The sequence below is a fragment of the Lontra canadensis genome, unplaced genomic scaffold (genome assembly GCF_010015895.1).
Source record: "Lontra canadensis isolate GAN:19392208 unplaced genomic scaffold, GSC_riverotter_1.0 scaffold76, whole genome shotgun sequence".
NCBI lineage: Eukaryota > Metazoa > Chordata > Mammalia > Carnivora > Mustelidae > Lontra > Lontra canadensis.
In genome coordinates, this window is record NW_022631070.1 from 4,074,245 (window position 1) to 4,094,855 (window position 20,611).

The window sequence follows — 20,611 nt, forward strand, 5'->3', positions numbered from 1 at the left end:
GTGGAAAACTTGGAAAAGATATTTAAATTTTATTTATTTATTGAAGACTTATTTATTTGAGAGTGAGTGAGAGGGAAATCACAGAGAGGGAGAGGAGACTCCTGCTGAGCAGGAAGCCCAACTCGGAGCCAGGTCCCAGGACCCTGAGATCATGACCTGAGCCAAAGGCAGATGCTTAGCGGACTGAACCACCCACGTGCCCCGGTGTTTAAACTTTATAGATGAGAAAGAGCAAATGACTCCTACAGCATTGTTACTTCGTTTGGTTGGATGTTCTTTTTGAAAGAGCATTAAGAATGAAAGCCTGGGTTAGCCTGTGGCCTGTTGCCTCTTCCTTCCTCCCTACCCCAAATACTCTGGACTTTTGGAGGGTAGTCTGGAACTGTGAAATCAGCAGAGGCTCTTAAATTATCTTCTTACCAAAAAATGTTAGCAGTTGCATGTCAGTATTTTTTGATACTTTTAACATCTCATTGTGAAAACTACTAGTTACTGTTTCTATGTAACAAGAAAAGACAGTGACTTTCTTATGGTAAGTTGTTTATTGTAAGATAATTTACAAATATCTTGCTGTCTTTATTGGTTAAGCAATGGACCAACAATTTCTTCTGACAAGGACAGCAGTAAGCTAAAAATAAAATCAGCTGGCTGAATTTTTCTTCTTTACCTGTAAAACAAAGTACAGAATAAGTAAAAGTCAGTTTTGGAGGGAAAAAGAGCGATGTCAAGAGATAACACCTATTTAAGTGGGGTTTAAAGAACTGACTTTACATAATAAAATGTTACTATAAACTAGCTTTTCTCAAATTTTGGTCTAGGAACCTTTCCATGGGGTCCCTGAAGGCAAAACTATTTTTCTTATATGCCTGTTTTACTCATTCTGAAGAGTATACGGCATTTTCCAGAGGCTACATGACGTGTACTGTCAGGACAGAATGAATGCAGAAACAGGAAAATCTAGCTCTTTTCTGTTATGTCAGACACGAAGGGGTCCTGAGACCATCATGATAGTCTGAGAACCACCACTCTTCGCTGATCTGTATTTAGCATTTCAAAACAATGCTAAATCTCTATGCATAACGTTTATTTGATTTAAAAAAAAAAAAAAGCCCCGTGGCTTTACCCATATGCTAGCACAAGCCGGCAGCTACTATAAATGCGCCAAAATCTCCATCTCAGAGAACCTGTTTCAGCGTTGCTTAATCAGCGTCAATCGTAGGCAGCTGCATTTCTTTTTGGAGGGGTTTGGGGAGAGAGTGTGAAATACTGCCACTTTACCTCTTGTCTGAAGATGACACTTGGTTTTCATTAGTCCCTGGTTATTATGTTAGGAGAAAAGACAAAACAAGCCAGTCAAGCAGCATTCCATGCTAGTTAATCAGGCATCATTTCCAACTAAAAACATCCACTTCCGTACTCGTTATCTTGAACATACCATGTAAATTCGTTACCAAAATATTCCTTTAAAACAGATTCAATGACTGTTATAAAAATTTTGGTCCTGTTTAGAACAATAAAACCATGTTGATGCAAGAAGGCAAGACTACGCAAGTATAACTGAAGCCACTACTTCTCCTATGAATAGCACACAGTGTATTACCAAGGAGCCAAATGTGTTTGTATTAAATAGTACAGTTTTAACCTGGATAACTGATAGGTTACAGAGCATGCAATCCATTCATATAAACACGCCAAGCGTGGACTGCACAGCCAACCCTTAAGAACGGATTTAGTCTACTTTTCTAGACAGCCAAAATTTAATAGTCAATTTCAGATTCTCAGTTTTTATGTCCCAATCTCCTTCTCATTTCCCTTGGTTTTGCTACTCTTTAGCCAGGTTTCCCAAGTTTCTAGAGTCCTCAATACTGCAGATGCTGTATCCTCGCATTTTATTCCCAGCATCCCCTTTTCAAGAGCCAAACCAGATCCTTGGTTCTTTGGAAACCTTCAGAAGGCAGCTCTCTCCCCCAGGCCTCCTCACACTTAGCACCAGGAAAACAGCTTGGCATTAGCAATACAATACACACCAGGGAAGAGAATGAATGATATGCTTATGTAATCCTCGCCTGAGCCCCCACGTTCTAGAGGACAAAACTGAGTCACAGAGAGAGTATCTCAGCCAAGTTTATCACGCTAGTAAGTGGCAGGGCCATTCATCATTGCGCTGTACTCTCTGACGCTAACACAACATTAGTGACTAGACTGAGAGATGGGTTAGTCTTAACAAAGTCACGCTTGGAAAGCAAAATAAGACACGGACGCCTTGGCTAGCAAAGCTGATGGATCTGACTGACAACTTATACAACGGTCTCCATCAGTTTTATGTGTCTCTTTGGCATTCTGCCCAGTTTCTATCCTGGACAGAGTATACTTAAGGACCAATTTAAATTTCACCTTAGGGACAAACCTATCTATTCCTACTTCTTAAACATGGACCCACATTTCACACACCCAATGAAATGTTTTTTCTCCCTCTTCTGAATTTCCATTCCTTAGGGCACATCACTCATTCGCTCAACAAATATTTACTGAGAAGGTATGTGCCAGGTGGTAGGGCTACAAAAGTAAGACACGATTACTCCCAAGCCACAGGAGTATAGGCAAATAAAAAGGCAATTCCTAAGAAATAGTGTAAATGCTGAGAAGGGGAAGCACAGGACAGTAAACGATGCCCCACCCGAATGGTAAAAGAGGGCTTTCTGAAAGAAAGGCTTCTCTCAGTTCAGCAAAGAGAAGTGGGAGTCTATCAGAGGAAGAATCCAGGGTGGAAAGGAAGAAAAGAAGGGCATTTCAGGCAAAAGCGCACAACATGTTTGTAGAACTACAAGTATATCCATGTGGCTGAACTTCAATGGCGGTGGCAAGACTAGACTAGAGAGTCTCGTGGCCAGAAAACACAGGATTCCGTATCTCAAGCTAAGGTGTTTTGCAGAATGATTAGGTAAGAGAATGGATTCTACTCTTTTCCTAACAGTCTATTGCAAGGTCAGTCGGTAAATACTGTAGGCTTTGTAATCACATACTGTCTCTTTTTTTAAACAAAATAACTCCTTCAAAATGTCAAAACTGCTCTTGGCTCTGAGCCACAGTACACTGACCACTTTTCTCCTTCAATTTCTAAGGTGTCTCTTTTCCCTATGAGAGCTGTGAGCTCTCTGAGGGCAAATATTGTCCCCACTACATCCTCAGTGTCAAGCACAGGGTCTGACATATTAGGGGCACTTGATATCCTTGTTAATTCAGGAGAGAAATGATAAGGATCTGCATTACGTGGCATCACGTAATATCAAGGGATATTTAGAAGGTAAAATTTACAAAACTTAGTGACCAATTAGGAGGAGGTGAGAAAGAGACAAAGATAACTTACTATATATTTACCTCTCATCAAAATCACCTGCATGTTTTTGTTACCCTGTTATAACACCGAAGCCTTGATCACATCCTTTGACACTTCCTAGCACTGACTTGGCACAAGGTGGGGGTTCAATTTAGTCATTTTAAAAACAGAATCCCCATTTTCTCAACCCAGGCTTCACAAACCTTAACGTATCTAAACAACCAAGAAATTTTCTTGAGGAAAATGGTACATTATTATATGGTACTAATATAGAAAATTTAGTTAAGGAAAGAACCAATTTTGACCAAGATTTACCAAAAAACCCGAGATTTACATGAAACCAAACCTAAAACCAGTCCTACAGGGGGAAGGCTTGCTTTATAATGTTTTAAGTTCCAAAGACAGATTTTATAAATGATAGTGAATTATTTACATTCTTATTCCTAATGCCTTATTCCTCGTTCCTAATCATTTACATCCTTACTCCTAATGCTACTGTAAAGCTTTCCTAATGCTCTAGAATAGCAATATGCTGATTTCTAAAAAGAAGAAACTAAGCCCAAAAGTTTCCATGTGAAACAAGCAGAAGAAACCAGAGATCTCATTTTCACCAAACCTCTATATCCTTAATTAGATTACAAGGTTAGGCAATGGATAGTTTCACCTTGAGCAAAACGAAACTGAAACCGAAACACGCTCACGGTCAGCCAGCAGACAGGGAGAGAGGAGGAAATGTGTCAAGGCCATCAATCTGCTGCTACTTACAAAGCTGCTGCACCAGAGATGATTTCAATCAACTCCTTCGTGATGACAGCCTGGCGGGTGCGATTGAACGTCAAAGTCAGTTTGTCAATCATCTCGGCTACAAATAAAAAAGAGGGATTAGACAATGCAATCTAATACTATGAAAGAATCACTTGTTCTTAACATATTCACAGATACATGCTGCTTCATTTAAAAATAAGAATTTTTATGTCTCTTTGGGTACCAAACCTGCCCTCTCAAAAATTTCACAAAGGTATTTCTACTCTTCCATAGACACCTCTTCAAAAAACTTGCAAATTCTCTGCTACCAAGTGACATATACTTCCTTTAAGGCTGAGATGATTATTTTTCTCTTTTGAGATGAAAAACTCAAGGAAGCACATGGTCATTGGTCAAAGATGTCACAGAATCAGTGGCAGAGCCTGGGACCTGATCCTTGTTCCCTTGCTTCCTGGTGTACTTAGGGACGGTAACGTTTGGCTGCAAAGGTCCTCACGCTACGCTCAGCAGGAGTGCTCTCAGAGGAGACCCGCTGTTGCTTACAAGCGTTCTTGCTGGCGTTGTCCATAGCCGTCATCCTGGCACTTTGCTCACTCGTGGTGGACTCCTTTAGCGAATAGTAGATGATGTTGGCCAAATTGTATTCTTGGTAATTCTGCAGCACGTCGGCATCGACGTCATCATAGATGCTCATGCTCTCTGTTCAAACAAGGCACAGATTTCTTTGAAGTTATACAGTAAAGAGGGATTGAATCAAAACAGCTTACTACTATAAAAGCCCTTAATAATTACAGAGCAGAAGTCAACAAAATACTCCGTTCTCAAAGTTTCATCTATTTCCACACTATAGATTATAGCAGATTTTCAGAATATAACGTGTAAGCAAAGAATCTGATATTCTACTACAAATGCTTAACTTAATGAAAACTAAAAAGCCAACAATTAAAATAACTTCTCTGTATTTCATGGTCATGAAGTCCTCTGGATAGCATACATCTGGCACAATGTAAGCAAATACTCAGTAATTTTTTTTTTTAAATAAAAGAATTAGTGAAACAATGGAAACTCGTTTAGTGGAATATAAAAATCCCAAGTCAGCCCTCTGATAACTGAAGAAATCTGCAGGTGTCCATCAGGAAAATGAGAGGGAAGTGGGAGACGGACGCGTCGGGCCAGGAGTCAGATGCCGACATCCATCTTGTTGACCAGGCTGCAGAAATGTCGTGGCACAACTCAACCTTCATTCATTAGCGTGAAGTGCTGAGGAAGTACTGCATTTCATCAAACTTAAAATGCTATCGATGATAACCCTGATTTTGGAACCATTAATAAAGAAAGTAACAAGAGTCCGTTAAAAATGGCATGCCACGGGGCGCCTGGGCCGCTCAATGGGTTAAAGCCTCTGCTTTCGGCTCGGGTCATGGTCCCGGGGTCCTGGGATCGAGCCCCGCATTGGGCTCTCTGCTTGGCAGGGAGCCTGCTTCCCTCTCTCTCTGCCTGCCTCTCTGACTACTTGTGATCTCTGTCAAATAAATAAAATCTTTAAAAAATAAATAAATAAATAAATAAATAAATAAATAATAAAAAAATTGGCATGCCATTGACTGGTAGGAACATCCCAACCTGAGACATGAAAATGTTAAAAAAGTATACATCTTAATACATGAAATATGTATAGAGGGGGGAAATGCCTCAGGAAAATAAAATCGGTTCCAGAATATTATCTCTAGGATGCTTCACTGAGCAATGATGATGTTACTCCACAGTATGACAAGAGAACTGAGTGGGTCAACATAAATCAGTTGAGGTCACGACACTGGAGCTGCTAGTCATGTGTGCTTCGGCAGAGTTCCCAGAGACAGCAAAGTCAATTCTGGCCAGGCTCTTCAATCTTTGAGAACCGAAAGCATGTGGAATCCTGTATTTATTTATATTCTATTAATGAAGGAATGCAGTAGGAGTCATTAATGAATGGATTAAGAGATCACGGACGCCACTGACAGATGGTGATAGAGCCCAACTATTCTGCTGCTGCTGAAAAGGCCATCCTGACAAACACTATTTTCCCAAACGTCTACATCTCTGCTTTCTACACAGAGAAACACCTTTCCTGCAAAAACTACTTACCAGCACTTGCAACAGTTTCAAGGGAAAAGATGGGCTTTTCTTCTGTCTTGTAGGAGATGACAGACCTAGAAATTATACAAGCAAATATGAATCTCAAAATAATATTTTAAATGGTTAAGTATTTAGTTATTTTAGAGTATGAACACAAGCATGAAAAAGCTTTGATTTCTAAGTTTTTCTTGCCTGAACCGATTAAAGATGATAGACCCTTCATCAAATTCATATCCGGAATTTAGCAGTTCAAGGGCAATGACGGATGCATCTCCAAAAGTAGGAGGTTTCCTTCCCACTTCTTTGAAGGACACCAGAAACTGGTCTGAGTGAGTCCTATAAGAGAATCAGGAGATTACACAGAGCAGTTTAAAGGAATACTTCTGCCTAAATAACACAGGGAACAAGGAAAAGTATTATCACTGTGAATCAAGTGTTTTGGCGGGGCCGGGGTTCGGGGGATAACAGAGATGTGGTCACTGAATGGAGTTGTTCCATCCACTATCATGATTATTTAGTGGCTGCAAGAACTAAGGACTAATCATCAGGCCTCTCTTGTGCTGTATTTCTCTCCTTCCCATTTCAATTAAATGCTGCTGACTTCTGACATTTCCAGGCTGTGCTGGCTTGAGAGTCCTCGTTCGTTTAAAATGCCAACTGGCTTTTGATATTCCTGTCGTACTCCACTCATGGGTTGGATGAAAGAGAAACACGAGACAAGTAAAAAACAGAAGAAATCTATGTATTCTGATAGTCCTGAAAAAATGAAAACAAAACCCTCTCTGGGGGTATAAAAACAGGTAACCAAAAAAGGACATTGTGCTGAGAAACGATCGGAGACGCTCCCACTTACTCATGCTTACACCCGCTGCCACACCAACAGGATCTATTTCAATTACCTATGAAGTATACCCCTGATTTTATCACCAATTCCAACAAGCATGACTTCCTTCCCGGCTGCTGTGAGCGTGGCCACCTCATTTTTCATCTGTTTAGCAACCGAGGAATGAATAGCACCACAGAGCCCTCGATCTGAGGACACACCGATAAGCAGGTGCTTCTTCTTGTCTTCAGGCACCTTAATATCAGCTTTTTCATACAGAGCTTGAACACAAACAAACAAACGGCAAGAATTTAAAACTACGTAACATATACGAAACATACCCCAAATCCCTAATTTACCAAAGACTTGAAGGAGTTGGCTGTTTTCAAAACGATGCATTTCAGTTCAGGTGGCATCAAACAATACAATCAAAGCTGTCTGCGTACTTGATCCATCTACCATCAGGCTGAAACCGTGAAGGGTTCAATCTCTATATGATAAAGGCCCCCAATGGCCAATTTACCTCAAATGTTGACTTAAAGAAATCTCTAGTACCGCTGAAGAATTTATAAGGAGGCCTGAATCAGAGTACCAGCTTATCTATAGCAGCCTTGTGAAGGATGCAGATCTTCAGGATATAAGCAAAAAAGTAAGAAGCAGGTACTTACTGACCTGCACATATAACCTGCATATCAACTCTTACAAAAGCTGCTGGCATTAAAACAGCAGATGCCACTCTGATTTTGGGCGTTGCTCTGACCACCTCACTTGGCTGGTCCAGTCTTGTAAGTAGCAGGGGCCAAGAGGGGATTAAATAGGATGAAATATGCACAGATTTTACTGGGGAAACAGAGGAAACGGCTTTGGGAGAAGGCAGGAAGGAATCAGAAAGGCCGTCACATCCTGACGCAGGTCTGACCTGCAGGAAGGAGGGAAGAAGGCTTGGGCGGCAGCATCCTGGACCACTGTGCAGTTTAGGGGAAGTTCAGCAACACTGCTGGGGGGCTGCACGTCTCCCAACGACGTGCCTGCTCAGGGGCCGGCTAGGCACGGCCTGTGGGAAGCGTGGCCTGGGTGCAGACGCAGGGTGAATTCAGCAGCTGGGCCCCCGCAGGTACAAGGCGTATCTTCACAGCCACCACATTCACCATCTCAACGAAATTCCTGCTATCACCTCTGTCATCACAGAGCAGGGATTTTCTAATTCCAATATTTAAAATGATCAGCCACTTAATAGCTAACAGTTAGTACTGGGTTTGAAGGACTTCAGAACTCATCAGCAGCCATGGCCCGAATTTTTGATGTTACCACAAATACTCTAATCAGACCTCTAAGCCAGCTGCTTCTTTGTGAGATAATTTTGTGATTCTGGACTCTGGAGGGAAACAAATTTATTATATTTTCTCATATCAGTAAGAAAGGTGAATAGTGAAGTAACTTTCCCTTTCCATATAAACAGGCTGGAGTAATTTATCAACCAAACTTTACTGAGCCACCAAGGTGCTTAGGATTTACTGTGCAGCGAATGGGACTCTAAGAGCAAAGGGCTGGAGGTGATAAGGACGGCTGGAACCTCGCCTACCTACCAACTGTCCTCTGACCTGTCACGTGAAACTAAATGTGGCATTTTTAGAGCGAGGACTCATTTCCACCACGGCCTACTGCTCTATCATCTTCTCACACGAAGTTTGTTGTTTTTTTTTAACCAGTGTAAATGGATGTTTAAAAAATACGAAAGAGCACAAGAAACTTTTACATGAGCAATTAAATCTAATATGTAGATGTATTAATACAGAGATAATACATAAATTTTCTTCACTTTGGAAATAAGCAAAATTTGCCTTCTTTACAGATGATGTTTAAACATTCCACTCACGTATTCCTGCCTCCCGTCCATGCCTGCCCAGTCATCTCCGCTGCAGGGTGTCACGTTCGCACCCCGCAGTCTTCAACCAGCACATCACAACATCATAGGACGAAGTCAAGCACCTGAGTTGAATGCACTATATTTCCAAGTTCTTTTGAATATATAGTTAATAGTCTGGGAAGATTTTCAGAGCATTTTCAACATGCACAGAGTCACAGCAGTTAACAGGCAGGCTTTGATGCCAAATCACCTAGGCATGTGACCTTGAGCAAGTTAATTGATTTTAGTGTTTCTCAACTGTAAAGAAGGGACTCTAGACGTTCCGACCCTCATAGGGTGGCTGTGAAAAACGAGTAACGTCAAACACAGAGACTGGACCTGTTGTCACCAAGCACCAGATAAGTCATTAGTGGTGATCTCTGTTAAATGGTTCTTTGTAATTTGTGAATTACACCCTTCACTTACCCAAAGATCCTATCCCGTACACTCGAGCTGGTTTCAGCTCCCTCTCAGCTCGGGCATATTTTGCTGCTGCTACCATTTTCATAGACTTGGTGATTTTCTGGATGTTTTTGATTGACTTTAGTCGTCTGGTAACTGAAAAACAGAAGTACTGTGTTATGATAAAAGGGGTCTCATTTCACTTGTGAATTTATGGCAATAGCTTTCTAAACTGTAAGGCAAAAAAATCAGCACTTAGACCATCAACTAACAGCACAATGCTGAGGCTTGAAGTCGGAAAGAGTACTGAGCAAAGGTTAAAAGCCAGCTGGTGCTCAGACAGGCAAGGTGGCCATGTGAGTGCTAACAGAAGGTCAAACCCAGCTGCCTCTTAGACAGGACAGGATGGCCACAGAAGAGGGCAGCACATTATACATTTAAAACATTTAATTACATTGTCATATATTTAGTTAAAAAACATTATGTATTAAAAACATTAAATACCATTGTCATGGTACAGACAACAGAATCAGAACAACTGTCTGTTGCCTCACACTGTTCTTTTCCAAAACAAGTTCTATGTCACACACATATGACCTAGAATCATTCTGTCAATTTTGATCAAATATACAATGGGCTAAAGCAGCATATTGTTATTTGTCAAAATTTAGCTTTTCTTCATTCACATATTGAGATAAAGTACTTACTATCTTTTAAAGTTGCCATATTTCGAACTTGGATCCTGAAAATAAAGGTTTTAAAAATATTTTAATTTTCTGAAAACAGCCCCATAATATAAGAAAAACCATCAAAATTAATAAATTTAAAGAATGTCTCATAAGGAAACAATCTATTAAATACAGGACTCTGATATACACGTATTTATATATACACACACACATATATATTTAATCCCTTAATGATACCAAACCCTATTGCCAAAGGCCTCATTTTGTCTTCCCTAGCACAGACCTTCCACCGCAGTCACGATGAAGTTCACACGTGCTCTTGACCCACCTTCATGCCTTTGCCTGTACTGCTTCCACGACAGGAAAGTCCTTCCCCTTGTTAGGCTATCCAAGTATACTGAAAACCAAGGTCAGCCCCCTCTAAAAAGCTACCTTGAATTCCTTAGTTCGCTGAAACTTCTTCGAGTAACCCTTAGGATCAAGTATACATTCTAATATGACCACACGTATGAAAGTAGTTTATTAAACCAATTTTTAACTTCTCCAACTTATGCTAAGCAAGACACCTGGGTGGCTCCGTCGGTTAAGGGTCTGCCTTCACTCAGGTCATGGGATCCAGCCCGTAGTCCAGCTCCCTGCTCTGGGGGGAAGCCTGCTTCTCCCTCTCCTCCCCACTCATGCTCTCTCTTTCTCTCAAATAAATAAACAAAATCTTTTAAAAAATGTACTAAGCAGCTACTATGCTCCTGGACATGGTCTGTGACCATAAGAAGCTCACTATTATCTCATAAACAAGATTCATAAAAACTCAAGATTTACATAAAATGTACATTAAATATTTTTCTAGTCTTTATGACTAAAGTGGGAATGCACAGAAGTAAAAATGATTTGACTTAAATATATGTTAAACACACACACGTGTATATTAATGAAAGCCACATTTATAAGAGATCAATACCAGGGGACTGCCATCCTACTAAAAGACAACATGCTATCAAACAGAAATTATCTGTTAGCCCTTAAATCTCTACAAAGTGTCTGTGTTGGCTCAGAAAGCTCCATGGGAGAACGGAAGAATCCGTAGATTTGTGCATAAATAAAGAAGGCCTAAGGAGGACATTCTCAAATAGGACGTACTCTTGAACCTGGAGACACAGGTTGGGTTAAGTTTAAATTTTATTTTATAGGTAGCAGGGAACAATGAATATTTATAAGCCACAACCAGTTTAGTTTTTCAGTGAAGTACCACGGACGGCAGCGAAAACCACAAGCTGACGCTGGGACACTGATAACATGGGGACCACGTGGGGCTGCTGCAGCCTCCGGACTGAGAAGGCAAGAACCTCAGCTACTGTGCTGGCAAAGCAACAGGAAGACGAGATGTATGAGCAAGTTCTCAAGAGTGGAAAGGAAACCAGTAAGAATGATTTCCACTTTAATGACCTGAGTAGATAGTACTGTCATTAACCAAGGTAGAAAAACTGAGTGGGGATGATCTCTCAAGAGATAATGAATTTTATTTTTTAATTTTTTAAAAATTTTTTCTCACCATAGCACATACTCTCCCCACTGCCCATCACCCAGGCACCCTATCCCTCCCACCCCTCTCCCCTCCAGCAACCCTCTTTGTTTCAGGAGATTAAGAGTAGAGATAATGAATTTTAATGAATATGACACAAAGACCATGGGATGAGGTGGAAATGTGCAATGGGTTTGGGAAACATGTGAGATTTTTGAGACTTGAGAGAGAGATCTGTAACTCATGGAAGATGGAAGCTGGTGCCAAAATAGGCAAGTAGAATTAGAAGCAGAGGGAGTAGTTCCTAATTTTATGAGGCCAGCATTACCCTAATATCAAAACCAGATAAAATCATTTTAAGAAATGAAAATTAGAGGACATTATCTCTCATGAACATAGATGCAGAATTCCTCAACAGAAAATTAGCAAATTGAATCCAACATGTATTAAAATGAATTATACACCACAGCCAAGTGGGATTTACTCTAGTTATATGAGACTGGTTCATCATTTAAAAATCAAATAATATAATGCATCACACCAACAGGTTAAAGAAGAACAATCGTATGGCCAATTGCTTTCTTTTCACAAGGTATGAACAACTGGGAATTTCAAGTTAGAAAAATAACAGCATTAAAAAAAAAAAAAGAAAAACAATTAGCATAGAATTGTAGACTTAAAAATGGTGGTATGAGGAGTGCCTGGGTGGCTTAGTGGGTTAAGCGTCTGCCTTTTGCTCAGGTCATGATCCCAGGGCTCAGGTCATGATCCCAGGATAGAGCTCTAGGGTTGGGGTTGGGGGGGCTTGGGGTGGTGCCTGCTCACCAGGGACTCTGCTTCTCCCTCTCCTTCTGCCCCTCTCCCCAGCTGGTGCTCTCTTTTTCTCTCTCTCTCAAATAAATAAAATCTTTTAAATAATTAAATCTATAAATATATAAAATACATATTATAGAAATATAAATAATTCTTTAACAAATGGTTGATGATAAATGTGTTACTTTACCACAATAAAAATAACACACAGAAAAAGACGACATATAAATCTAACAAAATATGCTATAAGAAAACCACAAAACTGATAAAAGAAAGATAAATGGAGAGAGATTCCATATTCATGAATAGGAAGATTCAATGTTAGTAAAATGTCCACTCTTCCCAACTTGTTCAATACAATTTTAGACAAAACCTCAGCAAGTTAGTTTGTATATATCAATAAACCGATTTTAACATTTATATGGGAAAGCAAAACACCCAAAATAGCCAACACAATATTGAAGAACAAAGCCAGAGAACTGACAACGCCTGGTTTAAAGACTTAGTATAAGTCCGGTAATCCAGACATTGTATTGGTGAAAGAATGGGCAAGCAGATCATGAGAATAGAAGACAGAGCCCAGAATTTCACTCATAAGTGAGATCAATAACAACAACAAAATAAATGAAAATACAAACAAAAAGTAGAATGAGACCTACAAACAAACTGGCCATTGCTAAGGTGAGAGCGGTGGTGGTGGATGGGCAAAATGGGTGAAGGGAAGATACAGGCTTCCAGTTACAGAATGAGTAAGTGAGGGGAATAAAAGACACAGCGTAAGTAAGGGAGAATCCAGAAAGAGACCCACACGAATACAGTCAACTGACTCACTGCTGACACAGGAAAAGATAGTTAAGTGGAGAAAGGATACTCTTCTACAAGTGGTGCTGAACACTGGACATCCATATGGAAAAATATTAACCTACATAATAATTCTATACGGGGCGCCTGGGTGGCTCAGTGGGTTAAAGCCTCTGCCTTCGGCTCAGGTCATGATCCCAGGGTCCTGGGATGGAGCCCCACATCAGGCTCTTTGCTCAGCAGGAAGCCTGCTTCCTCCTCTCTCTGTCTGCCTCTCTGCCTACTTGTAATCTCTGTCAAATAAATAAAAATCTTAAAAAAAAAAAAAAGCTTTAAAAAAATTCTATACCTTTCACAAAAATTAACTTGAATCATAAATCTTAAGTGTAAGACACAAAACTATAATACTTCTGTAAGATGTGACAGGAGAAAATCTAGGTGCCTTGGGTCTGGGTCTAAGTTTTTAGATAAAACATGAAAACCATGATCCATGAGAGAAAAATGATGAAGCTGGATTTTATTAATTTCAAAAACTTATGCTCTGTAAGACATTAAGAGAAGGAAAAACCAAGCCACACACCAGGAGAAAATGTTTACAAAACACGTATCTGATAAAGGACCGTTATCTAAAACATACAAAGAACTCTTAAAACTCAACAATAAGAAAACAAACCTAAATAAAAAATGAAAAGATCTCCAGACTCTTTGGAGAACAGTGTGGAGATTCCTCAAGAAATTAAAAATAGAACTTCCCTATGACCCTGCAATTGCACTACTGGGTATTTACCCCAAAGATACAGATGTAGTGAAAAGAAGGGCCATCTGTACCCCAATGTTTATAGCAGCAATGGCCACGGTTGCCAAACTGCGGAAAGAACCAAGATGCCCTTCAACGGACGAATGGATAAGGAAGATGTGGTCCATATACACTATGGAGTATTATGCCTCCATCAGAAAGGATGAATACCCAACTTTTGTAGCAACATGGACGGGACTGGAAGAGATTATGTTGAATGAAATAAGTCACGCAGAGAGAGTCAATTATCATATGGTTTCACTTATTTGTGGAGCATAACAAATAGCATGGAGGACATGGGGAGTTAGGAGAAGGGAGTTGCGGGAAATTGGAAGGGGAGGTGAACCATGAGAGACTATGGACTCTGAAAAACAATCTAAAGGGTTTGAAGAGGTAGGGGGCGGTGGGAGGTTGGAGGAACCAGGTGGTGGGTATTAGAGAGGGCATGGATTGCATGGAGCACTGGGTGTGGTACAAAAAACAATGAATACTGTTATGCTGAAAATAAATTAAAAAAAGATTTAAAAAAATCTGAATTAGATTAATCAGAAAAAAAAATGAAAAGATCTAAACAAGTCTCACTAAGAGAAACATATGGCAAATAAGCATTTAAAAAAAGGTGCTTAGTATTATGTCATTAGGGAATTCCAAATTAAGACAACGAAGTATCACTTCACACCTGTAAGAATGGCTAATTATTATTGTTATTATTATTTTTTTTTTTTTGGAGAGAGGTTGGCAGAAAGAGAATCTTAAGCAGGCCATAGGCCCAGCATGGATCCAGGCACAGGACTTGATCCCACTACCCTGAGACCATGACCTGAGCTGAAACCAACAATCAGATGCTTAACCGACTGAGCCATCCAGGTGCCCCAAGAATGGCTAAATTTTTTTAAAAATGACAATTCTAAATGATGGCAAAGAAGTGGAGCAACAGGAACTCTCACTAATTGCTGGTGGGAATACACAGTGGTTACTTTGGAAGATGGTTTGACAGTTTCTTAAAAATCTCAACAGTCTTATTAACATATGATACACCATCTCACTCCTAGGTATTTACCCAATTGAGCCGAAAACTTATGTCTATACAAACACCTGCACAAGAATGTTTATAGCCGTTTTATTCACAATCGCCAAAAACTGGAAGCAACCAATGTCTTTCAATATGTGAATGAATGGAAAAACAAACGTGTACATCCATACAATGGAGTTATTCAGCAGTAAAAATAAATGAGCTATCAAGCCATGGAAGATATGGAGGAATCTTAACTGCATATTCCTAAGCAATGAAGCCAATCTGAAATGACTATATTCTGTTTGAGTCCAACTATCTGACATTCCAGAAAAGACAAAACTATGACAAGAGTAAGATCAGTGGTTGCTTGGATTCTGGGGAGAGTTTTAGGGCAGTGAAACTAGATGCATGTCATCATGCATTTGTCAAAACCCACAGAATATACAATAAAAAGAATGACCTTGGGGCGCCTGGGTGGCTCAGTGGGTTAAAGCCTCTGCCTTCAGCTGAGGTCATGATCCCAGGGTTCTGGGATGGAGCTCCGCATCAGGCTCTCTGCTCCCTCCACTCTCTCTCTGCCTGCCTCTCTGCCTACTTGTGATCTCTGTCAAATAAATAAATAAAATCTTAAAAAAAAATGACCTTAATGAAACCACGTACCTTAATAACGTATCAATACAGTTTCATTAATTGTGGTATTTATAACACACCAAATCAAAATGCGGTTTAAGTGGAGAAACTGTCCAGAGTGGGATGTGGGTATACAGAACTCTCTGTACTCAAGTTTTTTTTTTTGTTTTGTTTTGTTAAGATTTTTTATTTATTTGACAGAGAGAAAGAGAGATCACAAGTAGGCAGAGAGGCAGGCAGAGAGAGAGAGGGAAGCAGACTCCCCGTTCAGCAGAGAGCCTGATGCGGGGCTCGACCCCAGGACCCTGAGATCATGACCCAAGCTGAAGGCAGAGGCTTAACCCACTGAGCCACCCAGGCGCCCCTCTCTGTACTCAAGTTTTCTAGGAATCTGAAACTGTACTAAAAAATAAAGCTTCTTTACAATATCTTCAGAAAAGGATATTATAAAATTATGGTTATGATCCCATTTTTGTGATTGTATTTATGTGCATAAAAAATCTGAAAGATCATAAACAAAACATTATTTTTAACAATCTCTTTTTTTTTTTTTAAGTTTTTATCCATTTATTTGAGACAGAGCAAGCACAAGCGGCAGGCAAGAGAGAAGGAGAAGCACGCTCCCTAGATGAGCAGGAAGGCCAACGTGGGGCTTGATCCCAGGACCCTGGGATCATGACCTGAGCCAAAGGCAGATGCTTCACCAACCGAGCCACCCAGGAGCCCCAATAATCTCTTGACTTATATATCTTACTACTAGTATTATGCAGTCATAGAGAAAGAAATATAGAGAAGAGGACAGAGACTACAAGAAAATGTTAGATTTAGCTGTAAGAATGGATCCTCTAATGGAAAAGATAAAAGCGGTCAAATACTTCCAAGCTCTGGACGCCAGAGCACACTTCCTGACATACCAACCATCCCATTAACATCTTTTCATAATGGAAAATAACATCATTTGTTGATTTTATTTTTGGGGGGGGGCGTATCAACTTCTTCACTCCGACCAACCTAAATGTACAGAATATGAGGAACGACATTTGGACATTATGGATTTAGGATACTCCAATTTAACGGACGTAAGTTTCTAGTCAGAGAATATCAGGGAATAAATCTAACCATGCCATATTTGGATGAACACAGAATGTTCTGGTTTCCACAAATATCCCAAGTGAGAGGTATGAAGAGGTAGATCTGTGATTTTTTATGCTGGCACAAGCTACTTTGAAGTGCTCTCATGTTTAGCTTTCACTCAGTCCTAAAGACATCGATGTTACTCTGTTTTTAAGTACAACTTGAGTACATACAACAGAATAACCATAAGCTGACCCCAACTCTCTCTAGGGGCAGCTTGCCCTAATGAATATGTAATTTTTGCAAAAGAAAACACAAAGTTTTGAATCAGCTATTTGTTCTGGAAAACTGCACCAAGTCCTGGGAAACCCTTGGGAGATTACTGGAGAAACCTGAAACATATCAGATACAGTGGACAGAAAAGTCAGAGTTGTGGATTATCTTTTCTTTTCTTTTTTTTAAAGATTTTATTTATTTATTTTTGTGTGTGAGAGAGAGCGGGCGAGAGAGTATGAGCGAGGGGTGGGGGGGGCTGCAGAGGGAGAAGCAGGCTCCCCACTGAGCAGAGACCAGACGTGGGGCTGGATCCCAGGCCCCAAGGATCCTGACCTGGACGGAGGACAGATGCTTCACCAGCTGAGCCACCCAGGCGCCCCTGTGGATTACCATTATTTACTATGATCGTACAGCAGTGTTAGCAAAACTAAGAGAAGTAGTAGAGAAGGGCGCCAGCAAGGTTGCTGGGGGAAGGATTCCTCAAAGAAAGTACAGAGTTTGCAAGACTGTTAAGGTATATACTGCTTTATAAATATAAAAATTAAGGAAGCAGCAGCAGCAGCTAATTCTTAGGGAAAATGATGAAGTAGGTCTAATTCCAATAATAAATGATTGTATGAAAGTCCATCACCTGCCTGTCCACCAAAAAATAACTCCCTGGCACTTCTTCCCCTACGACCACCCATGATCCAGTCTTGTTTGGCAAGAACAATAAACCTTCTTACATTTTATGTAGGAACTGCATAAGGTTGTTTACAGTTTTCAGTTCCTGTCTCTGGATGCACACCAGCATTTCCCCTACCACCTCTGTTCTGTACAAACACAGACTCACTTAACTTTCGTGTAACCCAATGAACTGTGCACTATTATTACCTCCATTTAACAGATGAAGAAATGGTGGCAGAGGCACTAACTTGTCTACGGTCACACAGCCAGGTGAGTGGCAGTCGAGACCCAAATCCTGGTAGTTGGCTCCCAAGTGGGTGGATCTCCTACACTACACACCCTGATGCCTCACATTTTTTTTTTTTTACTTTTACAAGTAAACATCTACCACCTCAATTTTGGGATGCAATCAGCCTTCTGTCTCCTGAAGTCCATCTCCCTTCCTTTTCAGCGTATATAGTTTATGGCTATTGGTTTGCTACCATAAAACACTTCCACTTTAGAGAATGGGGAACATGAAATAGAAATGTATATTCCCCTGATTTGAAGACAGAAAAAAATCACACTTGTCTTCCTTATCTCCATTTTCTTAAATGCTACTTAAAAACAAGTTTCCATAATTTAGGGTATTTTACTGATACCCTAAACAATTAATATAACTTCACTAAGATTTTAATAGGGCCTAATATTTAGCTAATGTCAGTAAGCTAACCTCCCTGAAACAAAACCTGTAAAAATATAAAGTTTCATTTTTAAAGCTTCCATTAACCAAAACAGAACAGAGGAAGTACCCCTTTATGGTTCTGTAAAAGCAAAGCTATTTTTGCTCCCCTTCCAAATTAATTCTGTGGAGTGTGAAACATTAAGATGGGTTTCATTTCTGAATTTTAAAGGCAATTATGAGTGGGAAGCAACAGGGGACCTGGAATAACAGAATAACGCGAAAATGCTTTCCCTCAATGCTTGATGAATATTCATAACCTACCAGGTTAAACCAACATTCTAAAGGTTAAGGTCAAGGTCAGGACTACAACCTCTATCTGTCAAGGTAGGTTCTAATTCAGGAGCCTAGCGGTTATGTCAGACTATGCTTATTTAAAATCATCTTTTATTTTAAGATCTTAAAATTGCCTTACAAGGTTTTGTTTTTTTTAAACTGCTACAATTTTATGTAAAATATTTTGTCCCAGTTTCAGAAACTCTTTCCAATGGATACTACCTCAGGTAAAAATACTGACAGGTGACATTTCCGCACAGCAACAGGGGAAGGAGAGCTGATGTTTGCTGAGCACCACTGCACGCCAGAAACTGTCCCATAAAGCTAAGACCATATGTATTTGTTTACCACGACTTTTTAGTACTTTCCACAGTACCAACTTGGTGCAGGGCAGGCACCCAACAAATGCGTGCTGAGTGATTAACAAATGGGACAACCTACACGACTGAGAATCCAACTAAGGTGACTTAATTGCCATGAATACTCATCTTCAATATTAAAAAAAAATCTGACTTTGAAGGCAAATCCATCGACAGTTTTCTGTAGGTATTCACATCCGATTTCATTACCTCATTACCCTAAAAGTCTTCTCTATTGTTAAGAATTCTTGACTTAATGAAAAACGAACCTATTTCCATTAAGGCTCTACAGTCCCTCCGCAAGAAAATTAGGACACAAAATCTACTTTTGCGCTGCAGCTCGTCAGTATTCTTCCTTACTGTGAAACCGAAGAATTGCAACACTCAGCTTTTAGCCAATAATCCCCTTAGCACCGTGTCTGAAATTCTTCCAGACTGTCTCGCTTCAAGACATTTCATCCTATTGTATGGTACCACCCACAAACCAACGTCTATCTGCCCATTGCTGGGCCTTCTAATACGCAGGGGTTTTGTTTTTTGTTTTTTTTTTTCCGGAAACCGAGGTTTAAAATCCTTAAACTTGCACGGCCGCTCACACACCGCGTTTGACAGCCCTCTCATCTCCTCCTCAGGACCTTGGGGCCATTTCATGACCTTGCAGGGTTACTGCTTCAACACAATGGTTTCGAGACAGTGCTAGGTGTCTCTACCTTCCGATCGCCATCAGACGGACTTTTAGGGTCCCTCTTGCACCCGAACCACCACCACAAGCCCACGAAGGCACGTATTTTATACAGCAGTGTCCAGCCATGAGTCCGCGCTGCGGGCTAAGCGCTTAACACACGTCCCGGCTGAACCGAACGGCTCTGAATGGCCCACGCAAACCCTGCCCAACACTAGAGGGTTTCAAAAGGCGTCAAGGGCAGAAAGCACAGCTTAACCTTCCCCTAGACCTTGCCTTCGGCCTTCCCCTCCCCCTCTGTGGGCCCGGGACAGCCTCCTCGGTCTTCGCCTGTGCCCGGCATGCAGCAGGGCCCCCGTAAGTATGCATCAGCTGAGTGAAGCCAAGACCGCCCTGAAATCAGTTCGGACTGAAGTCTCAGCCCCGAGGTCCCAGATGACCGCTCCTCGTGGCCCTCACCCCACCCCGCCTAAGGAGACTTGACGAGCCCTTGCTGTCACCGCAGCCCCTTCGTGCACCCTTCCCGGATCGGAGGGGCTTCCGGCAGCCCCGGCTTCCCGGGGCCTCCTCGGGACAGGGGCCCTCGCGGCCCTGCGACCCCTGTCCCGTCCTACTCGCCTCCACTCGCTTCCTCCTTCCCCTGACCGAGCTCCTCCATTCCTCGTAACCCTCCCGTCCCTTCGCAAGCGGCCATACCATTGCGGCTGCACTGCACAGCCCGAGAGCACAGCGACGCCCGCCCGAGAGAACATGGTGGTACCGGCCCCGCTGAAGGTCGGTCAGACAGGCCTCACCGCGCCTGCGCGGGACCTTCTCCAAGCGCCCTCCCACCCGGCTTTCTCCTTCAGTCTCGCTTCCTCCCGCCAGAAGGAGGAAAGCATCGCGAGCGTTGCGGGGCTCAGTCTCCCGAAGCCCCACCTCCTTCCGGCTCGCGGCTGGTATT

At 41.2% G+C, this 20,611-nt stretch overlaps 1 protein-coding gene across 3 annotated transcripts; it reads right to left on the reverse strand.

Annotated features, from left to right (window-relative positions):
• Positions 1-523: 523 nt before the first annotated feature.
• Positions 524-20,501, reverse strand: ATP5F1C (ATP synthase F1 subunit gamma). Of its 3 annotated transcripts, XM_032881626.1 has the most exons (10): positions 20,365-20,501; positions 10,059-10,093; positions 9,376-9,507; positions 7,120-7,324; positions 6,413-6,556; positions 6,230-6,294; positions 4,646-4,801; positions 4,103-4,199; positions 1,279-1,315; positions 524-667 (listed from the first exon to the last, which is right to left on the reverse strand). In XM_032881626.1, the coding sequence occupies exons 1-9, from the start codon at positions 20,418-20,420 to the stop codon at positions 1,309-1,311; spliced, it is 897 nt and encodes a 298-aa protein (XP_032737517.1). In that variant the 5' UTR covers positions 20,421-20,501; the 3' UTR covers positions 524-667; positions 1,279-1,308. The 3 variants fall into 3 exon arrangements, with proteins under 3 accessions (XP_032737517.1, XP_032737518.1, XP_032737519.1); XM_032881627.1 differs by lacking the exon at positions 1,279-1,315; XM_032881628.1 differs by lacking the exons at positions 524-667; positions 1,279-1,315 and having other exon boundaries at positions 4,099-4,199.
• Positions 20,502-20,611: the final 110 nt, after the last annotated feature.

What these genes read in the sequence shown, in the direction of transcription:
- ATP5F1C (XM_032881626.1), bottom strand. Translation starts at nt 20,420, where the DNA reads ATGTTCTCTCGGGCGGGCGTCGCTGTGCTCTCGGGCTGTGCAGTGCAG. An exon ending in GTACGGGATAGGATCTTTGG is followed by an intron (nt 7,325 to 9,375) that starts GTAAGTGAAGGG and finishes TTTGTGTTCAAG; the next exon opens with CTCTGTATGAAAAAGCTGAT. An exon ending in TGAAACTGTTGCAAGTGCTG is followed by an intron (nt 4,802 to 6,229) that starts GTAAGTAGTTTT and finishes TTGTTTGAACAG; the next exon opens with AGAGCATGAGCATCTATGAT.